At 39.5% G+C, this 20,049-nt stretch overlaps 1 protein-coding gene across 1 annotated transcript in view; it reads right to left on the bottom strand.

Moving 5' to 3' along the window:
• TMC1 (transmembrane channel like 1) overlaps positions 1-1,918 on the bottom strand; it is a 59,304-nt gene extending 57,386 nt beyond the window's left edge. The window contains exon 1 of the mRNA XM_037372630.1: positions 1,911-1,918. Coding sequence (XP_037228527.1) covers positions 1,911-1,918 — 8 coding nt within the window. The remainder of the gene's footprint in view (positions 1-1,910) is intronic.
• Positions 1,919-20,049: the final 18,131 nt, after the last annotated feature.

Genomic DNA, 20,049 nt, shown 5'->3' with positions numbered 1-20,049 from the left:
ATAACTTTTAAAATGGAAGTACATCATATTCTGCCAAAATGCTGGGCAGTCCCTCCTGATGTTTTCTATGGAAGTGGAACCCATTTTGCATGTTACAAGTGTGGATTAAAAATATAGAAAGCACTGTTTAGTCGTACCAGCCCTGGTATTTAGCAAGGCCTAATGAACTCATTCAGAAACCAGTCTTGAATAAGGTCCCTGGCAATTTCTTTCCATGCTGAAGATAAGAAATGTCATACCTGTTCCATATGAAAAAGATACACATTTTGAGAAGAGCAGTATTGCTCAAGAGGACTGAAAGTACTTCCTATATCAAAGAGTTGCCCTGCACTTTGCCAGAATAAGTTATTAGGCATTATCATCCTACAAAAACATTTCTTACATCCAGAACAGTGCAGTATCACTACGGAAATATTGCTGATCTTACTATGAAGAATGTTTGCCACTTCGTATCAGGTCCTGAAAGCAATATAAAAAGGAGGCATTGCCTTTCTGTAGCTTACAGAAGCCACAAAACACTCATTTTATTCATTTTTCCTGTAAGTGATATATAAATGTAAGACTAGTAACACGGTGGTGGTGGCACTCTTGATTTACTAACCAGTAGAAAGCCACACTGACATGCTACAACTAGCCAACTTACACATCAAAGATGCTTTCAAAAGCCATGTAAAATACACTTCTGAACAAAAGATAATGAATTGCAACAAAGCAGATTTTGTATTAGAGAGAACAAGAGGAAAACAAAACTTGCACACTGTTGACCTACATACAGAAAATGAGTATGTGTCTAGGACACATAGTTACAGCTGTAATTACCATTTCCTTCAGTGGTGGTTGGGTCTTCACGTTTAGGCATCATGACTATTTCACAGGGCTGCTCCAGCTACCACCTATACAACAGATCGTCTGAAGGCTGAGTGGTTCAAGACGAAGTGCACCACATCAACATTGTCCTGTCCGTCACTGAACAGATGGCACTGATGAAGTTTCACTGACTGAAATATAAGAAGATACTAATTTCCTAAGTGATTAATCTTTCATGACTGTTTAGTTTACTATTTAGGGTTGGCATGCTAAGGTCAAAAGAATGGAAGAAATTGTTCACCTTCTTTATTATTATTAGTGAAAAGAGAAAAACTCTCCTGCAATGTACTTTCTTGCGACTAACACTAATGTTTAAATGCTGAAGTGCCTTACTGAGCAAGGATGTTGCACATTGTCCACACAGACACACTCTGATGCTGTATACAGGTCTAGACTTCAGGGTGTGGAGGACATTACATGGATTTTTTTTTCCTCATGAAAGACAGCTTTTACCTCAGAAATATTTAAATCGCGAATAGCTTTAACAGTCAGACACTGATTTAAAATATCTGAGCAAAAGGAGTCCAATGACAATATATCTGCTGGTTTATATTTGCATCTCCTTGCAGTTCCATTAAGACTCCCTGCTTCTGCCTTTATGCAGATATTGCATCCTAAATTTATGAGCTTTACCCTGATTCACCTTGTATCTACAATACTAGACAAGCTTAATGGTGAAAAAAAGCAAAAATTTAATTAACAAGAGAGTTCAGGCTTGGAAGTAAAAGATTTGAAACAACTCACTACAAATAAAACAATGTTACAAATAAAACAACATAAAATGCAATTCTTAATCTGTTTTTAAATGAATAATTTCTTCATAGTTTCCTCAGTATTCCTCATCTGGAATTCTTTAGTGTGACCCAGCTTGAAAAAATGGGTAAGCATCTGCAGAATGCCCCACATTCTCAGGTGCTCCTGAGGGGTTTCTGGATCCTTTACTCACATGACTATGAAAGCTATTTGTTTTTCTTTGGAGCTGTCATTCAGATGTCTGAAGGAAGTTTATCTAGAAGTTTATTCAGTGATGCTCACTATCTTACCTTTCCATTTTCAAATTTTAGCATTGGGGGAATGCTGAAAATGTTTGTGGGTGTTGTTTGGACTGACTTGAAATTCAGTTTACAGACAAAACACATCCATGTGTTTAGTCCTATTTCTGTTAGAACATCCTATGTTTCAAATATTGCCAAAGAAATTAAGCCTACACACTCAGGTCCTACATCTTTGTCTATAAACCATGTTTTCAGAACTAATACTGCTTCCTTTACTGCATTCTCATATTAGTCATTATATAATATCCTAGCTCCTGTGCTTTTATACTTTGGAAAGACTTCTAATGCAAAAAGGAAATGCAAGAAAACATTCAAATCTTCTCTGAAAATCCAGTTAGACCATGCCACGGTTTTATGAATTCAGAAAAAGAATAATCATGTTCTAAAAATTCAGTAAAATTCAGTTGGTAGACTTCTGTGCTTCTTTAATAACAGAAAAAATAACATCTTGGGAGGAATGATGAGCATGGCGTTCAAGTTACTGATTATTGTACTTGAAAAAAGAAGCAGTGAAAGAACTATAACAAGATGTTTTGCAGTTGCAGTCAAATCAGGACCATTGCCTTGATGGAACTATGTAAGTCTTCATCAGAAACTTAAGTTACTGATACCTCACTTTCATTTATTAGCCACATTGGAAAACATGAAAGGATATATGACAAGGAAAGGGACATACACTGATGGCTGATTTATTAATCTTACCAGCAAAAAGGACATTACATTAATATCAAAGATGCAAAGGCAGTATTAAACAAGCTAGATAAATAAAAGAATTACGGTCATATACACATGTGGTCTCTCGGTGAACATTTGCTATGATATAGGTGAATTGCACACCCCATTTTACTTATTTCTTGAGGTGTCCTGACTCATACAGTGATCAGATTTAGTTAAATACTTTTACCACTGTGCAATTTTTTAGTGTAGACAAGCCAGATCAAGGCTGGTTTGTGGTCTACTTTTGTGGCTGCAGGAGTTAACCGTCTCCATGAGTTCCACCACTTGCTGCCCTCATTGATGTACTGCTAAAACTGTCCATGGGTCTACCTTGTAAACTGGATCACTAATCAAAGAAAATAATCATTTTGTTAAGTCAGCTTAGTGCAGTGATCCAATCCACAGCACAGTCCCACAAACAATTGTAATTAGCACAGAAAAGGGAGTCAAATTGTGACATGATATGGGAAAGGGCAGCCAGGGTCAGGAGGCAGAAAAAGGGTGCAAACCTTTGAAGACAGGGTTGCCACTGGAGATAACATAGCACAGAGCTTCATCTTGTATTTCTGTTTATCCTTGGAGACCAAATACTAAGCAGAGACTGGGGACAAACAGTACCAATTAAACCTCACAGCATCCTACTGCTTCTCTAGCACAAATATAAATGATTGCATAGAGAGCATGGACAGTTTTCATCTGCACAAGATTCGCTTTACAGCACACCAGTCTTGCAAAAAAAAAAAAAAAAAAGCGGCTTTTAATTTAATCTAGCTCTATTTAATAGCAATAAAATCAGAACAACACAGAGTGTTTTTAATATATAAGAATTATGAAAATAGCCTCAGTGCAGACAGTTTCAGAGAACTGGGATCATTCCTCAATGAGCCTGTTGAACACTGCAAAAATTCCTGTTGTTAGCAAACATGCCACATTTTTGTTTCTGTGTTCAAATCTTTATCTCCTTGTCAGAGACATGTACGATATAGTCAAAGCACTGAAGCATGGGTGGTTTACAAAGGATGAGGATGGAAATACACAATTAGCCCTTTACTACAGCTGTAACTTGTGGGAAAACCTGTAGTAGAGGAGAAATTGAAAGTATTGGTCCACATACTCTTCCTCACACTACTAAACTGATAACCCATTAGATAGCCATCTGCCAACCAAATAAATCCATCCAAGGGAAATAAAGATGATATCAAAGAATGTTGACATAGCTATGTTTGGTACAAATATCAGTGTCTCAGTAACTCTGCAAGCATCAATTTTACTTGCAATCAGCGTCTAAGTTACAGTGCCACAACCTATTCACAAAGAAATAACCACTCTAATTTCTTTCCTGCCACTTCTGCACAACAGCTGTAAACCCTTTCTACCACAATGTTGATTATTCCACATTTCAAGGTGCATTTTTCATTGTTTTCTAGACATACCGCTAAACTTAGGCCAATAATGATTTTCTGTCAGACTTTGCTGCTAAAGATGACTCTTTTCAGGATGGGATTTTAAAATGCTGTTTTGTTGTGAGGCACATAAAATACATAATCTGCCTTGTTGAAGTACATGAAAAAATCAGACAGTTCTGGTAGTAGATATGAAAATAAGCTGAAGTCATGGCACTGTAGCTGTGCCAGTGAAAATGCCTTTTCCTGTGTAATGTAATCTTCCCCTAACCTGCTGCATTCAAATGGGTCAGATGAGTCTGAACAGCATTAACTGGTAAGTCTGTGCCTACCACCCACATTATCCCACATCTTTCCACAGCTATGTGCATGATTATGCCAATCACGTCTGGGAGCAGCAGGAGGCTGCACCGGGAGGAGGCCAAGACAGCATGAGGGTCAAAACCTGCCTGAGGGGCACCATCCCACAGCAGTGCAAGCAGAGCAGGTGCTGAAGGTGGCACTGGGGGGAACCTGGTGAGGGTGGAAAGGCAGTCAGATAAATCAGATTGGTTAACTTCATGCCAGAAAATTTCAAAAGCGACCCACATTCTTTCTGAATATTAACTCCCAAGTCAACATGTTCAGCTCTTGAACACTGATTAGAGGATGCCACATAACAGAAACACAAGTAAGACTGTTCTGATGCCACACTGGTATTCACAGAGAAAACAGCTTAAATCCATTTGCAGACAAAAACTTGTATTGAGGTCTCTGAGTAGCTCCTGAAAAAGAGATCTGACAGCTAAGTCAAAAAACTACACAAAAGTAAAACAGATTTCTGCGATTACTGTTTATGAAGCTATTTGTAGTCATTATGACTAGATTTCTGGAGTACGGTGTTTCAAGTTTCTCCAAAAACCTGGAAGTTAAGCTAAAAATACAGTGGGATGTATTTTTCATTACACTTATATACGTGATACCATAATATAATATTATTATATATAATATACCTACATTATAATATAGTACACTGAATTGTGTTATATTTTATTATTATATATTGTTGTATTATTCTAATTATTATTATAAATACATATTATTGTATTTACACTGTACCAAGCATAATCACCAGGTTCAGAGGAAAAACATCAGAAATCTTATGAAGATACCATATTTGAAAAATTTCTAGTCAATTAATGTGGATCACAAGAATTTAGGATGATATATATGATTTAGAAGAATTTATCTAAATTGCTTTTGACTGCTGACTCTATCCTACTCCATTATTAATCAGAATGTTTTATTAAAACCTCAAAACCAGTTTTAAATTCCTAAATATTCATTAAAATTCTGCCAAATTATTTTTTTATTAGAAAAGGAGATATTTAGCAGAGTTTCTACATATCCATATGCTCTGTTCTTTAGACGACTTCTGAAAATTTGTAGCCAGAAGCATTTCGGAAGTCCATCTGAAGATATATTTGTATATGCATTTCCTCTAATGATAATGCCACTCAGAATTAGATAATTCTACTTAGAATCATATTCTTGTCTTTATTCTGGCCAAAATGAATGGGTGACTGAATGGTTGTTAATACAGCTGCTTTCTTTAATAACATCTGATATCGCACACTGCCAGCTATGTCTGACTGCTCGCAGCACCTGCTAGGCTGATGAATGGGCACACTGCTCGTGTAATTGCATTTGCTGCTTAGTTGTCACTACTCTCAATGGAGGGACTCAGGATTTACTTCTCAGTGCAACCCTCTATTGCTATTTGTTTTAAAATGACATTAAAAAAACCAAAAACCACTAATTGTTACATGTTTTGAAGTACTTACTTCTATAGTAAGTGCAGCTGGCGCCGCCACAAAGACATGAACAGAAGTCTTAGCCTGCACAGACTGGTTGCGGTAGCATGTACTTAGGAGTACTAAAATCCTGAGACTTTATGACTTCACAGCCATCAATGCCTCGTGTAAATCACAGATCAGGTCCTCCTAAATACCAGTCCACTTTAATGTAGTCTGCTACATTAGATAACCCTTGCACAAGCCGTTATCACTCAGAGAACATATCAACAGTGACTACTTTCCACTCCAAGATTTCAACACATTTTTCAGGCAACCCATTTGCAAAGGACTTAGCAGGCACAGGTGGCACAGCTCAAAACCCTCTTCACCACTGCACGTGTCAGAGGAAGTGGAAGGGTTGTAATCATCTTCAGGGACTCCCTCTCTGGACTTTGACCATTGCAAGTTCTTGAAGCAGACCTGTCCAAATCTCATGAAGGTGCTAGGATCATAACGAGCTCTGCATATTCCCTACCTGCCACTCTGGATCCTCTGCTGTCATGGCAAGCAGCAAGTGCTGTAAAACCAGAAATGACCCCTTATTTGTTTTTTTTGCAGGGAAACATAGAGCAAAGTGCACCAGAACCATGTTCCATCACAGCCAGGAGTTAGAAAGTAAAACCTTGAATGTGAAGCTTCAGCAAAATAACAAAACCCTAAGGTAAAAAAGCAAATTCTGCAGAATGACTGAGGGTGTGTTATATTTAGCCAGAGGAACCAGGCTTTTTGTATCTCTCTGTTTCACATTGCCTGTAAAATCAAGGGAATACAATACAAATGAAAGGCAGGAGTTCAGGGAAGAACAGTGCAACAAGTAGTCGATTCAATGGCAAATTCTTCAGCCATTGAACGAAAGATTATTAATAACACTGCCTGTAGTTCTCCAATGCACTCAGTCAGTGCCTGCTCACAGCAGCTAATAAGTATCCTGAGAGGACAAGGTTAAACAAACTAGGTAATCAGCAGTCTTTATTGTAGTATTGGGAAAAGTCTAGTACTAGAACAGAAAGAAAATTGTTTTCATGAAGGAGAAAGAAACCAAAACCATACTAAGAGGGTTTTTTTTTATCTACTCATATGCCAAACTTCCCATAAAAATCATTTGCCTCAGGGTTGTTATAAGAATATGAACATGTGAGTGAAAAGTTATTTTTTAACTTTCATACACATCTGCCTTAGTTTGGTGAGATGATGTGCCAGAATGGACCCCAATTAGTGTCAGTCTTAATAGTAGTCTTTAACACTTGGACATGCCTTTATTAGGAAAGATTTTGAAACTATTAACTCATTCTCTACTGATCTCTTGAACAGCTGATGAACAGCGATAAATTTTATTATTTGGCAGTCCTGGGCAAAGTCATATGATAGTTTGAAGTTTTAACAAGTTAACTGCTGAGTAAGGGTTTCCTAGATGGTTGATGATCTCTTGAGGCATAAATCCAGCAATTTAACTGATGAGGGAAAGAAATACGCTTAAATCAAGTGAACACAGAACAAACCAAGGATAAAGTAAGATAAAATGTACTGAAAACAAATCTTGAAGGCCTGCACAAATACACACATGTACAAGCCAACAATGCCTGGAAAAATACTAGTATGGTCCAACCCTGGACTCTCAAACTGTGGCTTGAAATATATGCTTGAAACCATGAAATCACATTCCTATTAAAACCTAACCTACACAGCTGAGCACCCTTGAAAGAATGATATGCAGCATCAAAGATCTTTTGAAAAAACATCACTGTATGTAGCAGGTACTAAATCTTGTCTTAAAATTACTATGATTTGGGCAAAATGCAGATCATCAGCTACTGAAAAAATTACAGAAAATTACACCATTATGACCTCCAAGTGAGCTTCTCTTCACATCAGCTTTGGTAGTTGCTGAAAGACAGAGGCAATTCTGCAAAAGCATTTTCAGAATACCCATGTCCGTGTTCCTGAACATTACACTGTCATCATTGTGTTATCATTTATCAAGGGAAGATCCTTCAGAAAAACCCAGACATGCTCCTGAGCAGAGATGACTCCAGCACTGCCATGATAAGATGCCACAATCCAAAGTTTAATATCACTGACATTCCTGGTACTCCAAACCCTCGGTCAGCCTTCCAGCCACCCCCAGCTGGAGGAGAGGCAACTGAGCACAAGGCATGGAAAGAGTATTCTTTTCTTTTCCTCCTAATGTTTCCTAATGCCTTGAAGATTTCATTATCCACTTTCTGTGCCTAACATGCCATGTCACACAGTACTGGTCAAGGCCACTGGGCCAAATTCTGGGAAAGATTGTGATAGCTTTATTAACACATACTTGTTTTTATTATGTGATGTAACATTCATCCATTAATTTCAGCTCTCCACATGTACACATACGTATCTGTCAATTACATTAATTGACTTAATAAATACTCCTAATTTCTACGGAAGTGGAGAAAGTTTATTAGTTTATTAGTTCTGTCATTCTTTGACTATCTCAAAAATAAAAGTGTCAGGAAAGATCTTTTGTACAAAGCATATAACTGAGTTTGTAAAAATATGTGAAGCTAGAAATATAAGAATATTGATGAACGATGTATCTCCAGCTTCCAGACAGACAGATGTAGATAGATAGATAGATGGATAGACAGACAGATAGATAGATAGATAGATAGATAGATAGATAGATAGATAGATAGATAGATAGATAGATATTTTGTTAAACTATCTAGATCACAATTTGTTGTGAGAAACTACAGGCCACGCAGACCTCTCCCGAGACGCTGCAGTTTCAGCTGCTACCAGCAGATGGCAATGCATGTGAGTCAGTCGCACCTTAATGCAAGGGCTCCATTCACAGCAAAACCTGCCGTCGCAGAAACCTCACGGTCTCGTTATTTAAGAAAGCAGAGGACCACACAAGAGAGATTTTGCTTAGAAGCAGCAAAAGAGTGAGCACGAAGGTAAACGACATTAATCTTGACCCATGTCAATTAAGTCACTGCTTTCCATGACCTGTTAGATTAAATAATCAACCATTTGGATGGCAGAGATAAAGATTATAGCAGTGAAATAAACAACATTCTCTTCTGTTTCAGTGTGTTTGTATGGCTTAAGCACACAACTTCAGAACAACACCCCAACTGCAGCTAACTACAGTGGATAAAGTTTCTGAAGACAGTTCACTTTTGGTATGACACACTAACTTCATTTCTTTGGTTGTTGTATCTCACAGTAAATAAATGCTGACATGCATAGTGTGCACTACTCAACAATGCAAACTAGAAAGAAAAGAAAAATATATATGCTTTATATGTCTTTTCTTCCATTGGAGAGAAAAAAACAAGTTTAGAAACATAATTCTATCTCCACGTATTCAGAAGGCACAAGAATCAAAAACCTAAATGTCATTGTAAAACTTAAACACCTACATAAAACTTGTAAATCTATCCTTACAGGATCGGTATGTACCAAGAATATGATAAAAAGAAGATAGACATAAATACAGAGACAGACAGGTGGACACGTGTAAATAAATATTTTGAAATATACTGACCTTGCCATTCACTTGTCTCTTCTTTAATAAAGTTCAGTTTTCCTGTAATAATCAGTCACATAAATTTATTTCCCTGTATCATCCCTCAAAATCTATGAAAATTACTCCCATCCTCATTATCACATATGAAGATTTCTATTCAAGTATATAAAGATATATAAGGAATAAGCAAAATGACCTAGAAGCTTTGTCTCAGTCCCAGAGCTGTAACATCACTGGCATAAACAAAACCTGGTGGGATGACTCCTGTGACTGTGGTGCTGTGGTGGAGAGTTTTAAGCTCTTCAGGAGGGATGGACAGGGCAGGTGAGACAGGAGGTGGCACTGTATGTAAGGGAGGGGCTGCACTGTATGGCACTTGCAGCTAGTGATGACACAGGTGAGAGTCTCTGGGTAAGGATGAACAGGAAAGCAAGTAAAGAGTATGTGCCTGTGGGAGTCTACTATTGACCACCCAGCTAGGATGATGACACCAGTTAATTATTCTGCAAGGAAGTAAGGCATATCTCTAGATCAATAGCCCTTGTCCTTATGGGTGATTTTTAACTTCCCAGTTGTCAACTGTCAATATCATGCAGCAGACACAAATAAGTTCAGGAAATCTCTGAATCATGTTGAAGATAACTTCTTGGGGCAGGTACTGGGGGAGCCACCAAGGAAAGATGCCCTCCTAGATTTGTTGTTTGTAAGCAGAAAAGGACTCATGGGCGAAGTGGTGATTGGTGCCTGTGTTAGTTACAGTGACCACAATTTAGCAAAACTGTGACCCTGGATATGGGGAGAACCAACTTCAAGCTGCTGAATGAGCTAATTAGTAAGGTCCCCATGGAATCTGCTTTTGAACATAGCGGGGTTCATGAATACTGATTGCTTTCTAAAAAACATTTCTTAATAGCACAGGAGCGGGCAACTCCAAAGTGTCAGAAGCCAAGCAAGTGGGACAGAAGGTTGGATTGGCTAAGCAAAGATCTTCTAGAACTGAGGTGGAAAAGGGAAGTATATGGATATTGGAAGCAAGGACCTGTGAGAGAGATGCTTTTCACCATCGTAGGGAGAAAATTCATGCAACCAAAGCTTGTTAGAGTTCAAGCTGGCCAGTACTGTGAAGAACAACAAAAAGTGCTTTTTAAATACCTTGGGATGTGTGGTGAAGAACTTACCCTAATGACCTGTATAAAGTAACCCCCATCACCAAAGCTGACAAAGAAATCTGTTATGAAGCAGCTAATACGAATGAACTTGTATGACTGTATATATGCCATACGTAAAATGCCAGCAGGTGGCACTCAAGAATACGTAGCCCTTTTCCAGGGATTGTCCAGGACAGATAAAACTTGCTGTTGTACATGCCTACAGGTTCCTGTGTGCTGCTTTTTACATGCAGGGGAAAATGTGAATCTTTTAGGGTTGTTGAAATGCATGCCCAAGAACAAGGCATCTTGACACCAGTCCACACAAGTCTGTTTCTGGAGGGCTCCACAGTCCCCAAGGTGCTAGACAGACCTTGCAGCCCCTACGGTGAATCACCAGTTTCACTGCTCAACTGGGCAAGCTGCAAAAGCCAGTCAAAGTCAATGTGCAAATCAGAGCAGGTGTTAAGAAAGTGTTTTAGAAAACTAGCCAGCAAGGTAGCTGTGCTTTGAATGCACAGACCCTTCTTGTCTTCTAACAGGTTCCAACTTGTTGTAGCACTTCTTTAAAGGATGTTCTTTTACCAAAAACAATGAGCTCAAAATCATAGCTTGACCATGTTTTTTACTCCATTGGGGCAGCAGTCGTCAGGCTGTACCAAAATTGCTAACAGGCAGAGGCAATGCAGTAAGGATGCAGCATGCAGTGCCTGGCCACATAGATACCTGGAGGTGGAGAGGTAGCACTGGAGCAGCCCCAAGTTTCACTGAATCATTCCAGTTAGCTTTGATACCTTCAAAGAAGAAACTGACAACCAAATTCTTATAAAATCCATGTAATTCCTTCATTTTGTGCTTCATGTAGCAGCTAAATAAGAAAATTGGAGAAGGGATCATTTTTGTGTCAAGTATCATGTTCATTCCATAAGCTCCTTTCTAAATCTAAAAATGTCATGTCTTGTCCTTTCTATATTTTTTTAATAATGAAGTCTTGCTGAAGGCCTAAATTTCCCTTAAATATTCATCTTGTTCTAATTAAGAGGGTCTGCACTATCTACCCTGCCAGTGGTCAATGGCTCCACCCAGACAGAGCTGTTGAAGGTAGAGACTGCAGTGGAGACCTCGACTACAAGGAATGCTTAGGTCTTGGTCCTGGGGCAGGGACAGGCAGAAGACCTGACTGCAAAAGGTGTGCCCAGGCAGAGGACTTCCTGCAGCAGGTGGCCGAGCTGCAGGTTAGAAGGCTGCGTAACATCAGGAAGGAGTTAGATAGTTGGTTCTAAGTGCAGTCTCAAGCGGACCCACAGCCAAACAGCCAAAAAATCCCCCACCAGTAAATCGGGGGGGGGGGGGGGGGGGGGGGGGGGGGGAGGGAAATAATGCAGAAGAATGGAAGCTTGTAACAGCAAGGACTAGCAGGAGGAAAAGACTTCCCCTGAAGCCTGAGGTGCCTTTGCAGAACCATCTCACCACTCCGCAGAATAAAGCGGAATCCTATCACGTCAGGAGAGGTGCTGGAGCTGACTAAAGGAGCCTGATCAATACATATATGTTTGGTGGCCTTCTACGACAGGGTTACGATGTTGGTGGATGAAGGAAGAACTATTGATGTCTTCTACTTGGACTTGTGCAAAGCATATGACGCTGTTCCACACAACATACTTGTCCCTAAACTGGAGAGACATGGATTCGACAGATGGGCTACTCAATGGATAAGGAATTGTCTGGATGGTCACACACAAAGAGTAGCTGTTAACAGCTTGACATCCAAGTAAAGACCGGTGACACTCCTCAGGCGTAGGTATTGGGACCAACTCTGTTCAACATCTTTGTCAGTGACATGGGCAGTGGGATTGAGTATACCCTCAGTAAATTTGCTGATGATACCAAGCTGTGTGGTGCTGAGTGGTCGACACACTGGAGGGAAGGGATGCCATCCAGAGGCACCTTGATAGGCTTGAGAGGTGGGCCTGTGCAATCCTCATGAAGTTCAACAAGCCCAAGTGCAAGGTCCTGCACATGGACCAGGGCAATCCCAAGGACAAATACAGACTGGGTGGGGAATGGATTGAATGCAGCCACGTGGAGAAGGGCTTGGGGATGTTGGTAGACAAGATGCTCAACATGGCCCAGCAATGCGTGCTTGCAGCCCAGAAGGGCAACCATATCCTGGACTGCATCAAAAGAAACATGGCCAGCAGGTCAAAGGAGGTGATTCTCCCCCTCTACCTTGCTCTCATGAGACCACACCTGGAGTGCTGCAGTCACCTCTGGGACTCACCCCAACATAAGAACAGGGACCTGTTGGAGCGAGTCCAGAGGAGGGCCCCAAAGATGATCAGAGCTGAAGCACCTCTCTGATGAAGACAGGCTGAGAGAGTTGGGGTTGCTCAGCCTGGAGAAGAGAAGGGTCTGAGGAGACCTGAAGGGGGGCTATGTGAGAGCTGGAGAGGGACTTTTTACAAGGGCGTGTAGTGATATGACAAGGCAAATGGCTTTAAATGGAAAGAGGGTAAATTTACGTTAGATATTAGGAAGAAATCTTTTACTATGAGGGTGATAAGGCACAGGAACAGGTTGCCCAGAGAAGCTGTGGATGCCCCATCCCTGGAAGTTTTCAAGGCCAGGTTGGATGGGGCTTTGAGAAACCTGGTTTAGTGGAAGGTGTCCCTGCCTATAGCAGAAGGGTTGGAATTAGATGATCTTTAAGGTCTCTTCCAATCCAAACTAATCTATGATTCTATGGTGAGTCATTGAAATGAGTCTGTGTTTGAAACAGGGTCCAAGTGTTTCAGAGACTCAAGGTATTAGACCAAGGGAAATTAATTTCATTCTCACCAGTGTAAATCCTACATACCCTGAAGAATGTAGTCTAGTAAACTGTGCAAATGATATCAGACTTTTGTCATAAGGAGGAAAGACATTAAGTTTATTACCACACTGGAGTCTCACTAAAATTTTTATGATGTTCAAACTCGGGATTTTCATTGAAGTCTGCCTTGGGGATATGCATATATATTTCTGGGTCATGTTCTGCTTTCTGCAGCATCAGCCACATACAAAGCAGTCTTCAATTTCAGTACTGTAAATGAAAGCAAAACTAACCCATATGACAGTCTCAGAGATCCTTTAATATATAAAGACACTAACACTAACCAGTAATCACAAAACACAACTGATCCAAGTCAGTCTGCCAAACACAACCTTTTTCACAGCTGTATTAGCAACAGCCATGTCAGTTGCAGGCACTTCCAGTTCACTTTAGTGATTACTATTTAAGGATATTCTCCTTGTAAATCACAAAAGACCTTTTTATTCTGGGATTTCAGTACATTTCTGTTTCTAACAAATCATGGCCAACTTCTTTAAAAGTTGTTTTGAAAATTTAAAAAGACATAGGTTTCACTCACCTCTTCTACAGAACAGAACTGCAGACTGAAGAGAGAGAACCAAGAGGCTCTGCCTCTCTAGAGGCAACTTCATTCACGCACCCACCTGTGGAAAGGTTTTGTTCCCCAGCAGACAGAGGCTGGCCTGTCACTGGAGTACACACAAAGTGATGGCTTTAGATGAAAACATCCATGTCTACCCCAAAGTTCAATCATGTTTTACAATGTCCCAGTGTCTTTTCCTTGCCATATTTTAATTGCCATAGTAAATGGGGCTACATTTTTCCCATTGCACACACAGACATGTACCACTATGAAGAAGTCCAATTACCAGAAAATATGCATTTTCCCAACAGAATTAATGTGTCACACCTATCCCTGTGTACGGTGGAACTCATTTGTACAGCTGATGTAGAAAAAGGGGTCACTTTCTTATGTATAGCTCTGGGGAGAAGTTGTGTTTCAAATTGTGCATCCTCCATAATGTAAGTTGACTTTAAGTCACTTTGGTTCATTATTCAAACTCAATAGTAAGGGTGAAGAACAAAAGTCCAGAGCTGGTGCCATTTTTCTAAATAAATAAGCTCCTTTTATCAGTAAAGAAACCTTAATTATTACAATTATTAAGAACAGATACATTTATAAGATCTCCAAATCTTCAAGCCAGGCCAGAAAAATTGTGATCTTACTTTTGCTATATTGTTATTTCTTTATCCTCATCAGACAAAATCAGGAATGCAAATAAAACTGAACAGCAATTATTTGTTTTGGAACTCAGAAGATATATATGATTCAATTTTGGCATAGACACAAATTATCTAGTATTTTATTCCTCTTCTTTCTTCCATGCCTACTTTTAAACTAGTAGCAAAAAATAACATTGCTACACTGGCAGCTTATTAAGAAGTTTCACAATATTCAGTATTGCTTCTTAAAATCATTGCTCTTCAGTCATCTGAACATACTCTTTTTCAAAAGAATAGCTCTCGTAATAAACTTACATGTATATTCTGAAAACTGCAAATGCTAGAAAGTATATATAAGCATTTTTTATGTTGCTATTTAGACTTACAATTTCCGAACAGTTGTGGCTAGCACAGATTAATGAGATGATAATGTTCATATTTAATTGAGAGTACATCAGACCGAGCTTCCAAGATTTATAGGTGTGTCTAAGTTATCACTTCTGCTTTTTTTTCACCTTGCTACCATTCACTACTTCTTACTCTTTTTCTCATCTACACAGAAATCAGGCTAGATTATCTGTCTGTCTGTACAGACCCCTGAATATCTTTGGGAGTGACTCTGGCCTGCTGCGTGGAGAAGGGACTGCTACTGTTTGGATCTAATATCAAAATGCTGGGTGACTTCAAGCAGAACACCTCACCTCTCTGTGCTCTGGCTTCCTCATCTGCTACAAGCAGGTATCACCACCTTGAGACCTAGTGACAGAAAACTGCACCTGTACAAGCTAGGCTGTACGACACAAGGTATAGCCAGCGCTCCTCCAGCACATTTGCAGTCTGACTACACTGGTGCAGGGTAAGAGAATACTGCTATCCTTTTGCTTCTTCTTTTGTTTCTACTTCTGCATCTTCTTTTGTTATTTCACAGTGATTTTTTAGGAATCAATTGAAGCATACAGTATGAAGCATGAAATGAAACCTTCACAAAGTGTGGCCACCTTCTCGTGGGCTACAAAGAGACATTGGTGACCAGAGCCAGCAGACTGCAGTAGAGGTTGCCTCAATGACTAGTGGAGACCCTGGTTCAGGTAAACATCGAAGCACATGCTTACCCTGAAGCAAGTGAGTAGTCTCATACAGGAAACAATTAGCCATTAGATATTTAAGTGACTGCTCTTACCAAATGGCATAAGCATGAGATGTTTGATTCTCAGCAGAGCTAGTGGTAAAGCCCTCGTGAAGAACAGACCACATCAGGGTCTGTGGCCCAGGATCGGCCCAACTACATGCTCCAAAACATGCCCAGATTAGACTGTGGAGGTCTGTGGGAGTCTTCCCACAGATGGCAGGGCACTGTTGCAATTTGCCATTTCATTATTCTGGTTTTGGACATGTAACTCCATTGAAAAACAGTTTCAAACCTGGAAAAGTGATGTAATTCAGCAGTGAGCAAATCTCAAATCCTTTGTGGGAATTTTTTTCCCTTATCTTAACAATTTATTCAGAATGTCTCTGAATGTCTCTCCTACCTTCTTTTCAGTTTATTCTCTTATAAGAGAGTGGTCTCTCCTTCCCTCCTTTTTTTTTCACTCCTTTTTCTTGCCTTTATAATTTAATTTAAAAAAATACTACACAGATCACATATTTTCAGCCAAAAAGTTTGATCTTTTATAAGACAAAATATGAATAGATTTCATTACTGAAAGATCGGAAGAAGTTACACAGTAGAACCTGTTCAATCATAAAATGCACCAGAGGAAACTTGCAAATATGTAATGCTGTGTTTTATGTATAAAGCCTACTGCATTTGCTCAGGCAGGACAACAGACATGGACAGACAAATAATCAAAAAAGAATATCAGCATATCAGATTACTTTCACAGCTAGAATTTTAAACTGAGCTAGACAATACAAAAGCTACTTTTGTACTGATGTGCTACTTCTTCATTGGATTTCATTTTTAAAGTCAAAATTTCATAGACAAAATTATATGATGCAGAAGATGAAAGAATGATAGAAAATCCCATTTTTGTGACTGACATTGTTTGTATACTGTGGGTATACATTTCAATCAAATTTCAATATCTATACTAATGAACTAACATGATCAGTTTATCCCCCCAGGTTCTTTCCAAAGGAAAGAGAACAGAGACAGTCCTCTATAAGCAGAAGCCTAACTGGTGTACTCTGAACTGGTCAGATTTAGTATAACTGCTGATGATTGTTTCTCTATTAGTTTGGTTTACACTAACCATTAAAAAAGAACTTATTCTTATGCACGCACCATTTGCAAGGGTATGCAGCTGGATTCTGTGCCCCTCAGAGAAATTAAATCACTGTCAGTAAGTCAATCAAACCAGTGCAGGGCACACAGATAGTGTAATATTGCCAGTGATGACATTATACTAATTCTCAGTTACTTTTACAGAGAGCGTGCTCAAGAAAAAATAATCTCTTCCTAATTGGCAGAAAGCCCTAGAACAAAATTGTATCCATGAGTAATCATTGTGCCCCCAGTTTCTTACTAGACAGCAAACAATCCAGCACATAAGTTTTGTTTTGTTGCAACAAAAATATGAACTTTATATCATGTGTCTCTTATTATTTGTGCTGATTTATTGTGAGTCAATATAAAGAGCACAACAATGATAAAACGTGCTTTGGATTAATTACCAGCTTGTGACATTATGCTAGTTACATTAATTAACTGCACTGATCAGTGCTCCCTATAAAAAGCTCACGTGTGCTACTGTTTATACAGAACCCCATGATCTAAAAATAGAAGTTGTCTTTCCTGTTTTTAACCACTCTGATTTGTCATGTGAGTTGTGCCACTCGTAGAGGATGCCAAGTCTAGCTAGGTTACTCATTGCCTCATGCGATAAGAAAACATTGTGCTGCACTATTAATACGCTCTCACAGACCTCAGCTAAATCAATTTTTGGTGAGCAAAGTTTATGGGGGTATTCAAAGGACAGTTTCTGTAGCAGAGGCATGTGTAAGGGCAAATAAAGTCCTTTAGACATCTTTGGTTGTCCCCAGGACAGAACACAGAGCACAAAGGAAGATACTCACTAAAATGCAGAATACCCAGTAGGATTCACAAAAAATATTTATGTAGTTGGGCACTCACTCACTGAAACTAGCAGGATTTAGTCAGTTAGAGACAGTTCCCAATGATATCTTTATCTGAGCACCCAGACACTAAGCCACACTAAATCAGTGGGCTCTCATGAAAGCATTGGCACCAGCAATTAATATCAGTCTCCACGATAAGTCACAGGTACTAAAATATGTGTGGGAACACTTGATGCAAAAGCAGAGACTGTCTCTGGAAACCATTCCACCCACATTTTGTATTGTAATTTCCTTCTAACTCATGGAATTCCTAAAAAATGTATGACTATACACTTCTGACTTATGCTAAAAGCCTATATAAAAATTCAGAGTTAAAATGTGTCCCCATGACAAAAGTCAATCCCTATTCATCATAACACCACCCCCCCAGCAATGTCATTATTCTTTGTCTACATATGAACATTTTAGAAATATTTTAGAAGAGTGATCAAAAGCAATTATTTTTTAAATAATGGGAAAAATCAAGATCCTTTGTCATTATCATCTCCAAAAATATTCCTAGGCCTTTTTGAAAGTAACACTCCATTCTTTTAATGGCTTGTTATTTCAAAACAGGTTTTGAATAGGGAATGATATCTGTGTGTATATATAAAAAGACCAGAAAGCTCATGGTGTATTGGAAAGTGTAGGACCTGGGCATGACATAAATGGTATAGAATAAGGAGTGGATACTGTCCTGGTTTTGGTTGGGACAGAGTTAATTTTCTTCCTAGTAGCTGGTACAGTGCTGTGTTTGGGATTTAGGAGGGGAATAATATTGATAACACACTGATGGTTTTAGGTTTTGCTAAGTAATGTTTATACTAAGCCAAGGACTTCTCAGTTTCTCAGGCCCTGCCAGCAAGAGGGCTGGAGGGGCACAAGAAATTGGAAGGGGACACAGCCAGACAGCTGACCCAAACTGGCCAGAGGGATATTCTATACCATAACAACATCATGCCTAGTACAGGAACTGGGGGAACTCAGCCAGGGGGTCAGGATTGCTGCCTGGGGACAGGCTGGACATCAGTGAGCAGGCAGTCAGCAATTGTATTCTGCATCACTTAGGGTTTTTTTGAGGGGGGTGGAGGATTGTTTCTTTCGTTGGCACTTTGTTTGTTTGTTTCCTTTCCTTGGGTTTTATTACTCTTTCTCTTTTTGTTATGTCCCTTTCCATTATAATTATTTGTAGTAGTAGTAGTAGTAGTAGTAGTAGTAGTAATATATTTTACTTCATTTCAGTTATTAAACTGTTCTTATCTCAACCCATGGGCTTTACATTTTTCTTTCCAATTCTCCTTCTCATCCCACCAGGGGAAGGGAGAAGTGAGTGAGCAGTCGTGTGGTACCTAGTTGCTGGCTGGGGTTAAACCATGGCAGGCAGTAACAGGGAGATCCTGTGGGGACACACTAGGTTAAGTTACCAGGAGTTACAGCCAGAGATGCCCACTGAAAAGTGGAGCAGGGGCAATTTGAACCCTTGGGATCTCTGTACGGGGGCAATTGATTCCAGGAGCAAAAGCCACACATTGCCACTGGAAATGAAGAGGCTGGCTCTTGTTTGGATTTTTATTTATTCACTCTTGCTGCCTTTTTTCTTTCACTGACTGCTAAAAAGAGAGGAAAAAAACCCAGCATCTACTTAACCTAATAAACAATGTTCTTTTCTTCTGCAAAGGGCCAAGGGGACTTTGGCTTTTTATATGCCAAAAAGGTGACTAAAGCAACGTGCTTCACACTGCAACTTCATGTATGATTTTTCAAGGCTCGCTTTTAACACCCTGAGTTGGAGTGTGCACACTGGAAAAGCTCCTGCTGCCAGGGCCACTGTCACATTTTCTGCCCCTCCTGCTTCCGTCCCTCTCTCAACCTCAGGTGGTCTCCTTGGCTGAGACTTAACAGCGGTGTACAAACCCAAGTTCCTTACCTGTGTGTATGTGTGTGTGCTGTGGCTTTGTGTGCCTGGAGGCCACAAAACTATTATTTTTGAGACTCCAGCCAGAGCATCAATCCAGTATATGCTGCACCACACACAAAAAATCCTCAAGCTGTCCCAGAGTTTTACCCTACTCTCAAATACACAGAAGCATGTTCCTGTTTGATCAGGGCTGTTGCCTGTTGTAACTCCTTAAACCAAGAGTTCAACAATCCTGCACTTGTTTTTAAAACCCAGTCATCATGGAATAAGGAAGAAGGAGTTGCCTGGTACTTAAAAACTGTGTCAGAATTTTAAAAACAAATATTGAACAATGTTAGAAATGACAGATTCATGTTATTACAGAGTTTTTCACTGGTGCAGTTGGGTGAAGTAAACAAAA

The sequence above is a fragment of the Falco rusticolus genome, chromosome Z (assembly GCF_015220075.1).
Source record: "Falco rusticolus isolate bFalRus1 chromosome Z, bFalRus1.pri, whole genome shotgun sequence".
In the NCBI taxonomy this organism is placed as follows: Eukaryota; Metazoa; Chordata; class Aves; order Falconiformes; family Falconidae; genus Falco; species Falco rusticolus.
This window is presented reverse-complemented; position numbering and strand designations above follow the sequence as displayed.